The sequence below is a fragment of the Podarcis liolepis genome (assembly GCF_965112155.1).
Source record: "Podarcis liolepis genome assembly, chromosome: 12".
Taxonomy (NCBI): Eukaryota; Metazoa; Chordata; class Lepidosauria; order Squamata; family Lacertidae; genus Podarcis; species Podarcis liolepis.
This window is the reverse complement of record NC_139563.1, coordinates 10,047,310-10,063,238: the sequence shown is the minus strand read 5'-3', so window position 1 is coordinate 10,063,238 and position 15,929 is coordinate 10,047,310. Positions and strand designations below refer to the sequence as shown.

Here is a 15,929-nt window from a genome sequence, read left to right as displayed (position 1 = left end):
TTTAACCAGTGCTCTTTTTCTTTTTTAAAAAAAGAGGCGCTGGAACTCTTCGCTCTTACAGTTCTGTGAAGGGAATAGGGGTCTCCTAACCACCCTCGGCACTCTTTTCAAACCACAGCTCCCAGAATTATTTGGAAAGAAAGAAAGAGCTGAACTTTTTGGGTAGCCTTCCAGATATTTGCTGAACAGCAAAAGACTAGAAGATCGTTGCGTAATCTTCACAGTTTAGGCAACACCACCCTCTGCTGGTTGAAGAGGATATTGCAGTGAGTAGGTTGGTGGACAGTGACATTTAATTAGTAACTCGCGGCATTGAGTCCAACTTTATTTTTTCATTTGATGCTTCAAAGGCTAATTAAGCCCTGAGACCTATGCACCTGAGAGCACTTGCTCCAATTACATTACTCCTTCCCTTGTTTTTTCTTTATAATGGATTCCTTCTCCCCTCCCTCCTTATATCGTTCCAACTCAGAATTCATTGCAAGTTCTTTCAAGTGTTCTGTTCACATATAGTCCCTATGGCTCCGTTGCAGCTTTCTTGATTTATCTCCCAGACTTCCTTCGAGTCCCCAGTCCTGCCCTATCCCCACTGGAGAGGGTTGTGGCAAAGGCTGGATTAGACTGGCCTATGGAGACTGGCTGCCTTCTCCCCAGGACTCATAAGAGACTTTAACCACTACACCCCACTGCCCATTATAGCTTATTCCAGAGGGCCTTCCTGAACTGCAGCTCCCATCTCTGGGACCCTGTGCCAAAAATGCATGGCATGCTCGTTGTGACCACACGCTTTCAAAATTTGAGCGGAAATACCTTGTCTTCGAGACAATGTTTCAAATGCGGGCATTTGTTATGAGAGAAGCCTGATCCCTCGCCATTGCTAATGATTTTACCGTAAACCCTACATCTTAAAGCAGGCATAGGCAAACTCCGGCCCTCCAGATGTTCTGAGACTACAATTCCCATCATCCCTAGCTAACAGGACCAGTGGTCAGGGATGATGGGGATTGTAGTCTCAGAACATCTGGAGGGCCAGAGTTTGCCTATGCCTGTCTTATAGGTTCATAGGGTTGGAAGGGACCCTGAGGGTCCTCTAGTCCAATCCCTTGCAATGCAGGAATCTTAATTTAGGCATCCATAGCATGTGGCCATCCAACCTGGTGGGACGACTGCAGCCTTCTTTCCCAAGGCCTGGGGCAGGGGGAATAAGATAGCTGGGGATCCAGACTGGACTCAATATGCGGGTTGAAGTTGTTCTTGGGGAAACAGATGAGGAAACCCTGACACATGATTCCTCAGCCCTCCCAAGTCTTCAGCTCCACAGGCCCCCAAGCCTCTTCCCTCCAGGGCCGGAGTCAGACAGGATCTTGACAACATTGTTTAGGGGTGCAAAGGCACCCATAACTGCTAGAGTCAGTGAACGTTAGAAAATCAGTAAAATGGTAGAATTAAGATCATATTTGGGATACTGAAGGGAAAATGCAGGCTGCAGCATGGGAATCCCTGCGTTTAGCCTATGCCAACTAGCCAGTCTGGGCCAGTTGAGTACAAGCCATTACGAAAAGATGGTGACTCATCAACACATCAAAGAAAGATGCATGGATCTGTGCGAAATAGGGTTGCCAAGGTTACCGCGGGAGGGGGCATGGTGTCCTTCAGGAAAAATGCATCCCCTAGCAAATGTTCTTGGGGAGGAAAAAGGAGGTGCCAGAACTGGAGGCAGAGGCCATGTCGTGCACCTTGGCAGGCTGGGACAGAGGCACAGACATGGTGTGCGGGATCTTGGACTCCAGTGCTACACTGCTTTGGGGAACAAGCCCCCCTTGGGATGTAATGCTGTGAACTTTCTTCCTCCACCTAGATCCAGGTGTAGATAGTTGTAAAATAAACCATATACCGGTATCTTAAAACACTACACTCTCTGATGTGGCTGCATCCCCAACTGAAACACCCCTGGAATCTCGCTACTGATCAGCAGAGGTTGGGGGTGGTGTGCAACCTTTGTAAGAATACCTCCGTATTTACAAGGCTAGGCTAGCTCCACCCACGTTTTACAGTCAGGGAGGGGTCTTCTTCCCCACAGAGGAGAGATGAAAGCGAAAGAGGGTCCTTTGCTGCAGCCATTTATCCCTTCCTTTACCCCAGCGTAACCAAATATTGGAAGATTCAAGATTTATTTGCACAGTACATAGCTATACTGTGGAACTTGCTACAACAGGAGGCAATGCTAGCCACCAACTGAGAAGTCTTTAAAAGAAGAATAGACAAACTCAAAGAGGAGAGAGCTATCCATGGCTAGCTATAGAGCTGGAGGCAGCGATGCTTCTGAGTGCTGGTTGCTAAAAAGCACCGGAAGGGAGAGTGCTCTTGTGGTCAAATCCTGCTCGCTGGTTTCCCACAGGCACCATCTGGTTGGCCACTGGAAGGGTCATTGGTCTGATCCAGCAAGCTGTTCTTGTGTTCTTAAGTGCTGCTTCCACTCTAGTCCTCATCCTCCAGCTCCAATCCGGCTGCTAGACTTGGAGTGAGATGAAGGAGCCATCTCTACGTTGACCTCCTTCCTGCTTTCTTTAAGGAAAGCATTGCAAGCCACAGCTGAATGCCAAAGGCCTCCAAGCCATTGAGAGAAATCCTTGTCGTCCCAGATGGTAGCTGCATCTCTGCTGCCATAGAGATTGAGCCATGCAAGTCCATGTTTTCAGGTTGGCCATTGCCTCTTGCAAGAGGCTTCTGGTGCACCTCCAGCCGGGGGTGTCATTGCTGCCAAGTGCACTGGTGGCAGTGGGAGGCAGGGGTTTTCACTCCCCAGACAACACATTGCGGCACACTTAGATGGAGTCAGTTCAACGTTTGGGTGTGTGTCAGCAAGGCCTCCCCTCGGGTCTCCTTCACATGCAGAATGAATGGGCATGAGGTTGCAGCATTGCGTCCACAGGCCCCCCCCCCTTGAAACAGCGCGCAGAGAGACCAGCACAGCAAGTGCATGCGAATCAGGCTTTGGTACTGCAATGGCTGAGTGGTAAGGGAAGGGTTAGTCTTCTGAGCAATTCCAAAAGATTACAGGTTTAAAAGGAATTAGATCTTCTCCAAGTCAGTTTGCAGCAAAAACACGGAAAGCTAAGCACGCAGCAAGAACAGATTCGGCTACGTTGAAGCCATTTGCAACTGCTGACTCAAAGCAGTGATCAGCTCTTTAATGTATAAAAGCTTTGAGGATTGCAACGGCAAAGTCTACCTTGAACAGGGGTCTCTAGGGTGAGAGTGGGCACAGCCACCTGCATTTATTCTGGAGGAGCCCTATTAAATTCCATGTGACTTCTACAGCGTAAGTGATTTGTGGAAAGCATCCTTGGCGTTCTCCTCCCCAGGGTCTGCTAAAGCAATACATCGTCTGTATATCAGCCCTTGATACATTTGGGGTTGGTACAATTAGGACTAAATTGCTGTTACATCATCAGACTTTGCGAAGAGTAATCTCTCCAGCAGCTTCTTGGAAATCGTGGCTAGAAAAATTGCCCAGGCAAATTAAACAGAAGAGAATTGCCACCTTAATTCCCTGGTTCAAAGCATCGTCCTTGTTCCTTAAATCTTGCAACTCTGACTAAGGGCCATTTCACACATTACAAGCAATCTAGGGTTGCCCTTTTCCTTTAGGTATTCATTTTCACCTTTAGCACCCTAAACAATTTGAGAGCACGACCGGCTGCATCCATATGAATCTGCCTGGGTTGTAAAATGGACTTTAGGAGACCCTGTTTTCTAGACCACCAATAGAATATCTTTGATGGGCAGCAACCAGAGATGGGGCTTTTTAGTGGTGACTCCACATCTTTGGAATTCCTTCCCCAGGGAGATATGCATAAACCCATGAATGCTATAAACATAACCCATGCTCTTTCCTCATTACATCCATATTTCTGGATTGCTTCTTGGTCTGTTTATTGTATTATCGCAATGGCAGCAACATGGCTACAATAATATATACACATCATGGTGATGTTTATCATATTCCAGAAGATGCTGTATCAACAAAACATGCAGCGGCTATATTGGTCAGACAGGGAGGTCGAAAGTGTTAAGTTCCAGTTTGGGCAGCAACCAGTGGTTTTATGCCTGTTATTCTGCAAAGTGCCATGTACATGAAATATGTTACATAAAGAGTAACAGTGGTGAATAGAAAAGTTTTCTATCCAGTTGTTTCTGCTTTCATGTATTGTTTCCAGATGAGCAATTGAGTTATGACTTTGTATAAGCATTCTTTCTGCCTGTAGGTAAGCGATGAGCTAGGGCTGCCATGTTTCAAAAAGTGAAAATCCGGACACAAAAGTTTTTTTTAAGTACTGCCCAAAGTTCTTGAGCTGCTTTTGCAAAAGAAAAAAAGGAAAAGAAGAAGAAATCAAGTTTTTAAACTATTTTTAAGGAGATTCGCCAAAATGTAGACTTCCAACATTTCCCTAGACATTTTAGTGATTTCCACCCGGACACTGATTCCGGCTGCCATATTTCAGCTATGTCTGGGAAATTCGGGACGTACAGCAACCCTAGATGAGCAAGTGGCTGCCCACCATTCTGCCTCAATTTAGAACAGGCCTACCTCAAATTAGGATAACTGGGATCCATTGGGACTGGGCTCAAATCAAACAATTTAAACTCAGACCCACTGCACACAGCTGCAGCCCAATCAGCAGCAGGGTGGGGCCCCAAGGCCTTCCAGGCCCCAATTCTACCCCCCCCCCAAAGAATCCCACTTTCCAGACTTAATTGGACGGGAAGGAAGTCTTCTGGCAGCAGAGGACTCAGCCTTAAAGTCTGGATGCTCTTCCACTGCAGACAGGAAGAATGCAGTTCTTAATTTCCTCTGGCTCAATCCACTGACCCAGAATGCATGAGTAAGTGCATTTCTCGTGCTTCCTGCTGGCAATGACAGTGGCGTAGCGTGGGTTGTCAGCACCCGGGGCAAAGCAAGTAATTTGCGCCCCCTAACCTGTGGATTTGCGCCCCCTAACCCTAACCCCCAGATGTTGCGCCCGGTGCGGCCGGCCCCCCCTGCACCCCCCACGCTACGCCACTGGGCAATGAGCACTCCTTGCCCTCACTTGCATCCCCAGGTTCCATGAGACGTATAGAAGACTCCCCACCAAATTAGATATCTGAAATAAGAACCAATAAGAACCTGTGTGAATCACCAACACGGGGGAAAGGTTAACGCTTGCCAAACCTCTTGGCTGCTGCATCAAAGGAGCCCTCTATTTCCAGACCAGATAAACCATACTCTGGTCCCCTAGGGGCCAGCAAGTTATATTCTCCGTGGGCTTAAGCTCACTTCGGTGCAGTAAGGAAAGAATCACAGTCATCACAGCAATGATACCCATGTCCGAGAGATGATTCTAACATAAAGATTATGATAGCTTTTCACAGATCCTTCCCTTTTCATGCAGCTAGGAAAAAATGAGCAGTGCTACAGGTAGTATGATAAAAAAAAATGGCAGGTGTTCATAATCTGAGGGGTGGAGTCTTCTTGGATTCCTCAATAAGAGAACCATTGCTTGGTGTCTGAATGGCACTGTGTCTGTTTAAAGGTGTGCTTGACAAGCATCTACACGTTAGACCTCTTGCCTTTGTCTGTAAACAGCTGGCCATCTCTAGCTTTGTCGTTTTTAGGAGACTCTGCCACTTCCCCCTCAAAAGCGTCATCAAGTTCTCCAGTAACACTGCGGTAGGATGGAGGAATAGATTCCAAGGATGCTGTGTGGGACTTGTCTGTGTCTGTGATATAGTTTTCATTCATTAGCTGCGCAAGGAGACCTTCTTGTTCCGGAGCATCTTCGTCAAGGATATCTCCATCGCTGGTTTTGTGTCGGTGTAAGAAAGAGGCCTGCTTCATGGAACGCTGGAGCAAATGACTCCGGAAGGCCTTCTGTATAACAGCGGCAGACGCCTCCTCGTATTTCCACCTGAGCGTGGTGGTGATTGGTTCGTAAGAAGCCTTGGACGGGTTTGCTGCCATGAATTTCTCCTCCATTTGTTGCTTAAGGGTGTCCATCTCTCCCGAGTCTCCAAGAACCCTTTTGGTGAAAGCAAAGAGGATGTCCAAGCAGTGGATCCTATCCCCAGTTACCATGGGAAGATCCATGGCCATCAGCTCAAGCACGTTTGGCTTCTGTATGCGCAAGGGCTCTGCCAGCGCATGAGCGAAGTTAGAAAGTTCGGAGAATGAAATAAACTGGGTAGCTTTAGGGTCAAACTTCTCCCACACCTCATAAAACATTTCAAAGTCATCGTCACCTAAAGGTTCAGTGCTCTCTTCTGTGGCAACGTTGAAGTTCTCCAGAATAACTGCAATGTACATATTTACAACTATGAGAAAGGATATAATTATGTAAGTAACAAAGAACAGAATTCCCACTGCGGGGCTGCCACAGTCACCCTTGGAGAAAGTTGATGGCATGCCGAGGTTCGGGTCACAGAATGGAGGCCCAGTGTTCAATATGGGGCTGAGGAGTCCATCCCAGCCGGCAGACGTCGTGATTTCAAAGAGGCAGAGCATGCTGTTGGCAAAGGTCTCAAAGTTGAACATGTCATCAATCCCAGCCTCCTTTTTGACGTAGGCAAAGTTGGCCATGCCAAAAATGGCGTAAATGAACATGACTAGGAAAAGCAGGAGGCCAATGTTGAACAAGGCAGGGAGGGACATCATCAAGGCAAAGAGAAGAGTCCTGATCCCTCTGGCGGATCGGATCAGGCGCAGTATTCGCCCTATTCGCACCAGACGTATCACCCGGAAAAGTGTAGGCGAAAATGAAACCACAATGCCGGAAAGCAGGCTGCCTGAAGGGGAGAAATAAGCAACAAAAATCTTGAATGAACTAAATGGCTGCTGAGCAGGCTAATCCTTAATTGTTTAAAGTTAAAAGAAGTCCAGCAAGGGGTCACCTCTGCATTTTCTATTGTATTCCTAATTCAATATTGTTGCTGGTGTCTGATTCCTTCCTAGGGGCTTTTAAAACATAGTTTTGGAAGTGGGAGTCATAGTTCTAAAATGCCGTGTATTTAATTTTGGGCACAGTTCAGCTAGAGTTGAGCACTTTAAAAATCCAATTTCTCAGGGTTTCCTCTCTGGTGGACTCCATATGGCAACCTCAGGGGACACATCCTTCTTTGGCCACAGCTCCCAGGTGTTCCTGGGACACCATACGTTTACATCATATTTGACATATGTGACTGTACCTAAAGAATTATCAGAACTGTTGTTTGCCCCCTGGCAGAGCTACAATTCCAGCACCCTTAACAAATTACCATTTATTGGATTCTTTGGAGGAAGTCATGTACCGTATTTTTTGCTCTATAAGACTCACTTTTTCCCTCCTAAAAAGTAAGGGGAAATGTGTGTGCGTCTTATGGAGCGAATGCAGGCTGCGCAGCTATCCTAGAAGCCAGAACAGCAAGAGGGATTGCTGCTTTCACTGAGCAGCAATTCCTCTTGCTGTTCTGGCTTCTGAGATTCAGAATATTTTTTTTCTTGTTTTCCTCCTCCAAAAACTAGGTGCATCTTGTGTGTCTTATAGAGCGAAAAATACGGTAATTCAAATGTGTGGTGTATGTGATGAGGTTTAAAATGCTTCAACTCTGGTTGGGTTGCTAAGAGCTAGGCAAGAGCACATTGTTCTGTAGCGACTTACCAACAATTGACATGATCACGACCACCAGGTCAAAAATGTTCCATCCGTTGGTGAAGTAGTAGTATCTCAGAGCCACCAGCTTCATGACACACTCTATTGTGAAGACGACGATAAAGAGGATGTTTATTTTGTTGAGAACAAATGTCTTCCCTTCGGACTGGTCGTCTGACTCCACCATCATCGTGACCATATTAAGGCAGATGAGGGCCATGATGGCAACATCAAAAGCTTGGCGAGTTACGATGTCGAAGAGGAACCCTTGGTATTTGTTCTAAAGGCAAGGGGAGAAAGAATCTCCAGGATTTGTGTAGAGTCAATACATAGCTATCTGTTATCCTTCAATAATTTAGTCAGACAACAACGTATCAAAATTTGCTTAAACCAAAAAAAATAAGAAGGAAGGAAGGAAGGATGAAATATCCCTTTCAAGTGGAAAAAGGTATCTTCCATTTGTTATTGGGGGGCCTTCCCACAGCAAGTGGAATTTCGAGTTAAATGTAAAAAAGAGAGAGGATATTCTGGCATTTTGATGAGAATGATGCTGTGCTGATGCCATGAAAATCCTTGCATGCCTGAGCTGCACTGCTTCCACAATAAACTCACATCTGGAAGCACCCTGAGTCCCGTCACTTCTTCCAATATACTGAAGGAAATGTGAGATTGCTTACAATTTATCCAACGGAAGCGTTCACTCACTGCCTTTAATATTTCCATTTAATTCCCTATTGCAATAACATACCAGAGTGCTCTTAATTCTCAGTCCCAAGATTAAACTTTGTATTCGCCCACTAAGTTTGCTCTGCCTCAATCAGTCTATTAATCATACATTAGCAGCCTTATTCCTTTTTACATTTCTGTTCACCTATTGGAAGTCTTTCGTCTAGAACAGTTGACATGTACTCACCACTGGCCGTGGGATGGGTTTTTGAGGTTTCTTGGACCCCAGTTTCTTCATGGCATTATAATATTTTTTTTGTTCCTCCGTCATGAAGATGTCTTCTCCACCAAACTGCAAGGAGATAAGACAACTAACATTATTGGGTGCAGATTATATATTGTTTGGCCACAAGAGGGGCCTGGGCACCAGAGCACTCTCCCCTCCTGAAGTTTCCTGCACAAGTGGTGTTCAGAAACATACACCTCCTGTTCTAATGCTGCCTTTTGCCACCAAAGAGCAAGCACAGGGCTGATTTCCCATTTGGGATAAGAGATACCGTATTTTTCGCTCTATAACACACACCCGACCATAACACGTACGTAGTTTTTAGAGGAGGAAAATCCGTAGGCATGCCACCCGTAGGCATTCCCTCCATAACACGCACAGACATTTCCCCTTAGTTTTTAGGAGGAAAAAAGTGAGTGTTATGGTGCAAAAAATACGGTACTTTAGGGATGTTGGAGAATTCCAAGAAAAAAGGAAGAAGATATGGAAAGGGCATAGTTTCATGCATTCACCTGGGATCAGAAACGGAAATCAGTCAATGAATTCAATTGGTATCTGCATTTTTGTTAATAATAATAATAATAATAATAATAATAATAATAATAATAATATTATACCTCAACCACTCTGGGCAACTCCTAACAGAATTAAAAGCACGCAAAAACCTCAGGCATTAAAAACTTCCCTAAACATTCCCTAAACACTGAAATTAAAAGACGCCTGCTTCTTGGGAGAAAAGCAATGACAAACCTAGACAGTATCTTAAAAAGCAGAGACATCACCTTGCCAACAAAGGTCCATATAGTTAAAGCTATGGTTTTCCCAGTAGTGAGGTATGGAAATGCGAACTGGACCATAAAGAAGGCTGATCGCCGAAGAATTGATGCTTTTGAATTATGGTGCTGGAGGAGACTCTTGAGAGTCCCATGGACTGCCAGAAGATCAAACCTAGTCATTCTTAAGGAAATCAGCCCTGAGTGCTCACTGGAAGGACAGATCCTGAAGCTGAAGCTCCAATACTTTGGCCACCTCATGAGAAGAGAAGACTCCCTGGAAAAGTCCCTGATGATGGGAAAAAAGATTGAGGGCACAAGAAGGGGACGACAGAGGACGAGATGGTTGGACAGTGTTCTCGAAGCTACCAGCATGAGTTTGACCAAACTGCGGGAGAGTCGGACACGACTAAACAACAACAAACATTGTTTCATTTCCTTTACACTGAAATGAATGTGAGTGGGCAGCAAGGGGAATAACATAGAATTTTGAAGAAACTGAACTGCAGCAGAACAGAAATGGCACAGACTGTGAAGGATACAGGTTGGAATGGAAATCACTGCCTTCTTACATCCCTAATCTTTCTGCTGCATTTTTTCCTCAAAGAGGTTTATAGCTTAACTTAATGCTTCAGTGCTTCAGTCAGAGATAAGGGATCTTTTTAGCTGTTATATGATGTCAGGTGACTGGCAGGTGGGCGTGGTTCTCCCGATACAGCCTGTGGGCCCAACAGAAAGGCCTGCTGAGTCTAATTAAGCCTAATTAAGGTCAGAGTTTCCCCATCAGAAGCATGAATTTTCTTTCACTGATGGAGGCTGGTCCAGTAGAAGGCACCCATCTAACTAGTCTGATTCTTCAAGGGTTCACTTTCAACAGGCGTAAGGAAACAGAAACACTTTCTATAGATACTTACCTTTTTCTTTTGTTGATTAAAATTATCAATAATGACGCCAACGAAAAGGTTCAGAGTGAAGAAGGAGCCACAGATGATAAAAACCACAAAATAGATGTACATATATTTGTTAGCTTCCCATTTGGGCTGGTATTCCACCTGCAAATACGAAAAACACATTGAAACATGACTGAGAAAAGAAAAGGGGGAAAGGAGAGAAAGGCAATTAAAGTGGGTAGGTTTGTGGCGACCCCTTGTTAACATTTTTCTCATTGGTTGCCGTACCAAGAGATGGTGGCTGCCTTTGGAGCTAAGCAGCTACAGCGCTGTCTCTGAGCAATTATCTGGAGAGGTTTGCAAGAGGGAAGTAGACATTTATCATGGGATCACTGAAGTTGCCCTCTGGCTCATTTATAAATCTCTTCCCATTGCCACAGTAAGTCACTTATGATGAATCTGCTTATAGATCATTCTTTCACTAAGACAGTCAGAGCAGTTTATATATGGAGAGGCGCAGATAGGCCCCCATCCAGACTGCTTACAGGAGCAAACCTATTTTGCTGCAGCAGTAGAACTGTGCCATGTACCTTTCATGGGGCAAGGAAAGCTTAACACGTTACTGCGGATAGGGGGAAAGGTTGGTTCAGTTTGCATTTAAAGGCAAACCTTTGTAATTTGCAGTTTCCAAAACAATATGCAAACTGAAACACAGCCATCCTTCAAAATTCATGCTTCTCCAAATTTGGCAATACAGATCTCCAACACGTGTAAAAAATAAATAAATGCATGTACTAGGCTAAACTGGGAATATAAAAATGCTTATATTCATTAAAATAACAAACAAACATGCAGTATATTTGGGGAAATTGCTTTGCAAAACTGTATATCTTAGGCAAACTTGCACACAAACGTGTGTACATTAGGAGAAATTTGCTGATGAATTTTCAGGAGGAGTTTTGCAAAAAATGGAAACTTATGTGGAAATAACTTAAGATTGGAAAACTGAGAAACTGAGAGAAACTGCAACTTACATTTTCAGCCCTGGCTACCCATTACCCTCCTAATATATATCTGTGTTGTATTCCTCTCCCGGACCTAATTTTTTCCTGTGGAGGAAATGTTATATAGATTTCCCAGTTTCCCCACTACAGATGGGAAATCTGTGGGGAGGAGCTTTAAGCAGCTGCTGCCACTCTCAGTCACAACTTCCAGGAGAGACTGTTCACAGAGCTCCTGTGCTATGCCTAGCTTGGTTCCCTGCCTTCACACAACACATTTGTCGGAAAGCCCACCCCTGTATAAAACCGATCACCGTGGGAAAGCCTAACCATATTGTTATGGTTCCAAGGGGTTGCTCGAGAGCAAGCAGGCAAATGCTTCCCTGCTCGGCTGTGAAGCCTTGCTTTTGATGCCAAAATAAACTTTATCTGTCTAGAGCGCCACTCTCCCATGGCTGGCTCATTCACTGGCAGAATCCGTGAGTGGGCGGTCCTTAAACCTTCCCCTGCAGAGTAGTTTCTTGACGCCCAGTCTGCGCCTCCCCTCTCAGCGCGGAAGCTTACTGAGCAAGGAGGGCGCGGGTAACGGAGGAACTCTCTCCTCCCCGCTTTGCCCAGGCAAGGTGTCCTGGCACCGCCTTGCCTCCTCCGAGCCCTGAAGCTCCTCTCCACTGGAGGTGTGGCTACTCTCCTCCGCTCAGTGGCGTAGCGTGGGGGTGCAGGGGGGGCCGGCCGCACCGGGCGCAACATCTGGGGGTTAGGGTTAGGGGGCGCAAATCCACGGGTTAGGGGGCGCAAATCCACGGGTTAGGGGGTGCAAATTACTTGCCTTGCCCCGGGTGCTGACAACCCACGCTACGCCACTGCCTCCGCTGAGGAGGTGCTGCTTCCCCTGATCCTTGGAGGCTCTCTGTAATCCATCCGGCTTTTCCCCTCTCCCCCCTGAGCCGATGGCAGTTCCCTGACACATGTTATACTGGAATTTAGGGAAACGGCAGTGCCTCACATAAAAGTACAACCCCTGTCTGAGAACTTTACAGCTCCATTACACCTGTTTTGAATTGGCCCTTCAGGATCTCGTACTGTGTGGTGCAAAATTGTTTTGTCTCCTGTTTGGGTTTTCCTTAACAATACTTGAAATACTGTTTTCGGTTTTTTGCCTGTGCTGAAGCCAGGCTAAATCACCCAGGGTGACTTAGCGAGACCTTTTGCTGGGTCTTGAAAAGGCAAGTGTTTGATAATTACACTTAATTGACACTGCAGGAGCAAGACTGCTATGTACAAAGCTGACCTCCCAGGCTGTCTGCCCAATTTAACCCCTTTATTTACAGCTTTGTTCTATGAAAATGATCACACTTAGGCACTCTGAGGGCTACATTAGATCATGTTGTGCTAAATGTTACCCTGACTTCCTCCAAATCACTGGCTGCCGTGGTGGGTGGTTCTGGGAAATAAAGAACACTTTGATGGCAAAACAAGGGTGAATTCTACTAGATATTACTGAGAGAAATGGAGGACATTAGACTGGATAAGCCTGAGCTAGACACACAACTGTCATTTTCAGTGCAGCAATAATAATAATAATTAATAATAATAATAATAATAATAATAATAATAATAATAATAGTTTGTACCCCACTTCTCTGACTGGGTTGCCCATCTGACTGGGTTGTATATACTTCCAACATATACAAAAACAAAACATGAAACATAAAAAAGCTTCCCTATACAGGGCTGCCTTCAGATGTCTTCTAAAAGTTGTATAGTTATTTATCTCCTTGACATCTGATGGGAGGGCATTTCACAGGGAGGGCACCAATACCAAGAAGGCCCTCTCCCTGGTTCGCTGTAACTTCACTTCTCAGTGTGAGGGAACTGGCAGAAGGCCTCTCAGAGCAACATGCCACACACTGACATTAATTTAGTTTGACTCTTGAGCGGGTTCCCTTACATTACTATTACACCACTGAGCAGGTAAAAAGAAGAGAAGAATGAGCATGTGCATTTCTGTGACTTACATCAGTTGAATCTGCTGCTGCGTACATTATTTCCATCCAACCTTTGAAAGTTGCCTAGTGAAAAAACAGACTAATATAAATATGATTAAGGTACGTCAATAGGTGTGCTGAAAGAAGGTGGGAAAAACCTAGTGAATCTTTTTGAATTCTTTGCATCAGTCTTCACTCAGAATATATTGTGCAGATATCCACACCTGCCTTTGAGTAAATATAGGCCAGTGACCCAAAGAATGCTGGTTTCTTAGATATGACGCCAGTCCTTCTCAGCTCAAGCTGTGAGGCACCAGCATTGATGAGCTAGCCAAACTTCAGTGGTAGAAAGCATGCTTTGCACACAAGACTCTTCGATTCAGTCCCTGACATCTTCAGTTGATAAACTTAAGTAGCAAAACTTAGAAAGAGCCTCACCTGAGACCTTGGAGAGCCAATCAGAGAAGGCAGTGCTGTTCCAAATGGCGAACAGCACATACCAAGAACTAAAGCTCATACCAAGAACTAACTTAGTTGGTCTTTAAGGTGCTACTGTAAGAATTTTTTTTATTTTGACTGTTCCAAATGAGTTTGGCTAAATTAAGCAGAGTTGGCTAAAGGTCGGGTTTGAGAGCTAACAGGCAAAGTAGCAAGCCACCAGGTCCAAAGGGCATTCCTGGAGTCCTTAGAGGATATTACTAATGCTTTGAGCAATTAACTTATGGCTATAGTTATTATACATGGGACGCAGGTGGTGCTGTGGGTTAAACCACAGAGCCTAGGACTTGCCGATCAGAAGGTCGGCGGTTCGAATCCCTGCGATGGGGTGAGCTCCCGTTGTTCGGTCCCAGCTTCTGCCAACCTAGCAGTTCGAAAGCACAAAGTGCAAGTAGATAAATAGGTACCGCTCCAGCGGGAAGGTAAACGCCATTTCCGTCTGCTCTCTGGTTCGCCAGAAGCGGCTTACTGGCCACATGACCCGGAAGCTGTCTGTGGACAAACGCCGGCTCCCTCAGCCAATAAAGCAAGATGAGCGTCGCAACCCCAGTTGGTCACGACTGGACCTAATGGTCAGGGGTCCCTTTATCCTTTATAGTTATTATACACTCAGAAGAACAAGTGTTACTTAGAAAGAAAGAGAATGGCTTTTGAACCTATACACTGAGGGAGTTATTGCAGCAACAGCAGCTATCATGCTTTTAAAGGTACCCCTGCCCGTACGGGCCAGTCTTGTCAGACTCTAGGGTTGTGCGCTCATCTCACTCTAGAGGCCAGGAGCCGGCGCCGTGCGCAGAAACTTCCGGGTAATGTGGCCAGTGTGACATCGCTGCTCTGGCGAGCCTGCACCAGCGCAGCACACGGAACGCCGTTTACCTTCCCACTATAAAGCGGTACCTATTTATCTATTTGCACTTTAAGGGTGCTTTCGAACTGCTAGGTGGGCAGGAGCTGGGACCGAAAGACAGGAGCTCACCCCACCACAGGGATTCGAACCGCCGACCATACGATCGGCAAGTCCTAGGCACTGTGGTTTTACCCACAGCGCCACCCGCGTCCCGCGTCATGCTTTTAGGTATCACTAAGGGCAACAGCGCCAACAGTGAAGGTAGAAAGGAACAAGAGAATGAGAATGTGGAGATAGATGCATTGTGCTATAAGACCTACCACTTGGAGAAGAGCCAGGTAGCCAGAGCCAACATTATCAAAATTCACTTTAACTGTAATCCAGTATAATAGCCCATCGGTCCTGTTGTGCTCCTTACAGTCACTGAAGTTAGTAATTATGGTCTCATTTATGGTGGCATTTGCTTCAGTCATGTTAACGCATTTTCCAAACTTTCCTGCAAACAGGTTGACTCCCACAATGCTGAAGATGAGCCAGAAAATGAGGCAGACCAGAAGAACGTTCATAATAGATGGGATGGCGCCCACCAAGGCATTGACCACCACCTTTGAAAGGTGGGGAAGAGGGGAAAGAGAAAGGGAATGAAACGATTTTTTTTAAAGTCATAATAATAGCATAACTTTGAAATAAGCAACTTACCTCAAATAAACTAATATTCAATAACCCACCAGAATATAATAGTACACAATGAAATTAAATATCAGCAAACAATATTTAAACAGAGATTCACTCTTAACAATTACAATAAATAACTACCAAATTATAATCCATAAAAATATCAGCAAGTCACAATGCATACCACAATACATACAAAACAAAGACACACAATTTATAAAAGTCCATGAACTTCACCATAATATATCTAAATAACAAGAAGGAAAAAAGATTCCAGGACAATAAACTGTGCCTTTCAACCTCCTCCCACCCCCCCCCCCAAATATAAATTGTGGATTCAGACTGCATACTGAATGCCCCTACTCAAACGCATTAATAGGGACGCTATGTCAGATCAGATCAGCAGAAATTTATTTAATTTCAACAAGGCATGTTCATGTTGAAAGGGCACCTTCATAAGTTTACTAGTCCTTTCCACTGCCATCTAGACTCAGTCCAAGCATGACAGATTCAAGTCGGTGTTCTCATGCAGTGTTAGAGATCATGATGGGGCATAGAGAAGGGGTGGTCTCTTAGGTATATTTGAACCAAGCGGTAAAGTGCTTTAGAGATGAGAAATAGCACTCTGTGTTGCACAC

General features: G+C 45.2%; 1 protein-coding gene across 6 annotated transcripts in view; it reads right to left on the bottom strand.

The window, feature by feature from the left end:
- Nucleotides 1-3,911: 3,911 nt before the first annotated feature.
- Nucleotides 3,912-15,929, bottom strand: part of LOC310689212 (sodium channel protein type 5 subunit alpha-like) — a 36,732-nt gene continuing 24,714 nt past the window's right edge. For all 6 annotated transcript variants that reach the window (XM_083466582.1, XM_083466579.1, XM_083466583.1 and 3 more), the window contains 7 exons: nucleotides 14,937-15,221; nucleotides 13,302-13,355; nucleotides 10,307-10,444; nucleotides 8,581-8,685; nucleotides 7,677-7,947; nucleotides 5,067-6,825; nucleotides 3,912-4,911 (listed from right to left, as the gene is read on the bottom strand). In XM_083466582.1, coding sequence (XP_083322708.1) covers nucleotides 5,594-6,825; nucleotides 7,677-7,947; nucleotides 8,581-8,685; nucleotides 10,307-10,444; nucleotides 13,302-13,355; nucleotides 14,937-15,221 — 2,085 coding nt within the window. In that variant the 3' untranslated portion in view covers nucleotides 3,912-4,911; nucleotides 5,067-5,593. The remainder of the gene's footprint in view (nucleotides 4,912-5,066; nucleotides 6,826-7,676; nucleotides 7,948-8,580; nucleotides 8,686-10,306; nucleotides 10,445-13,301; nucleotides 13,356-14,936; nucleotides 15,222-15,929) is intronic.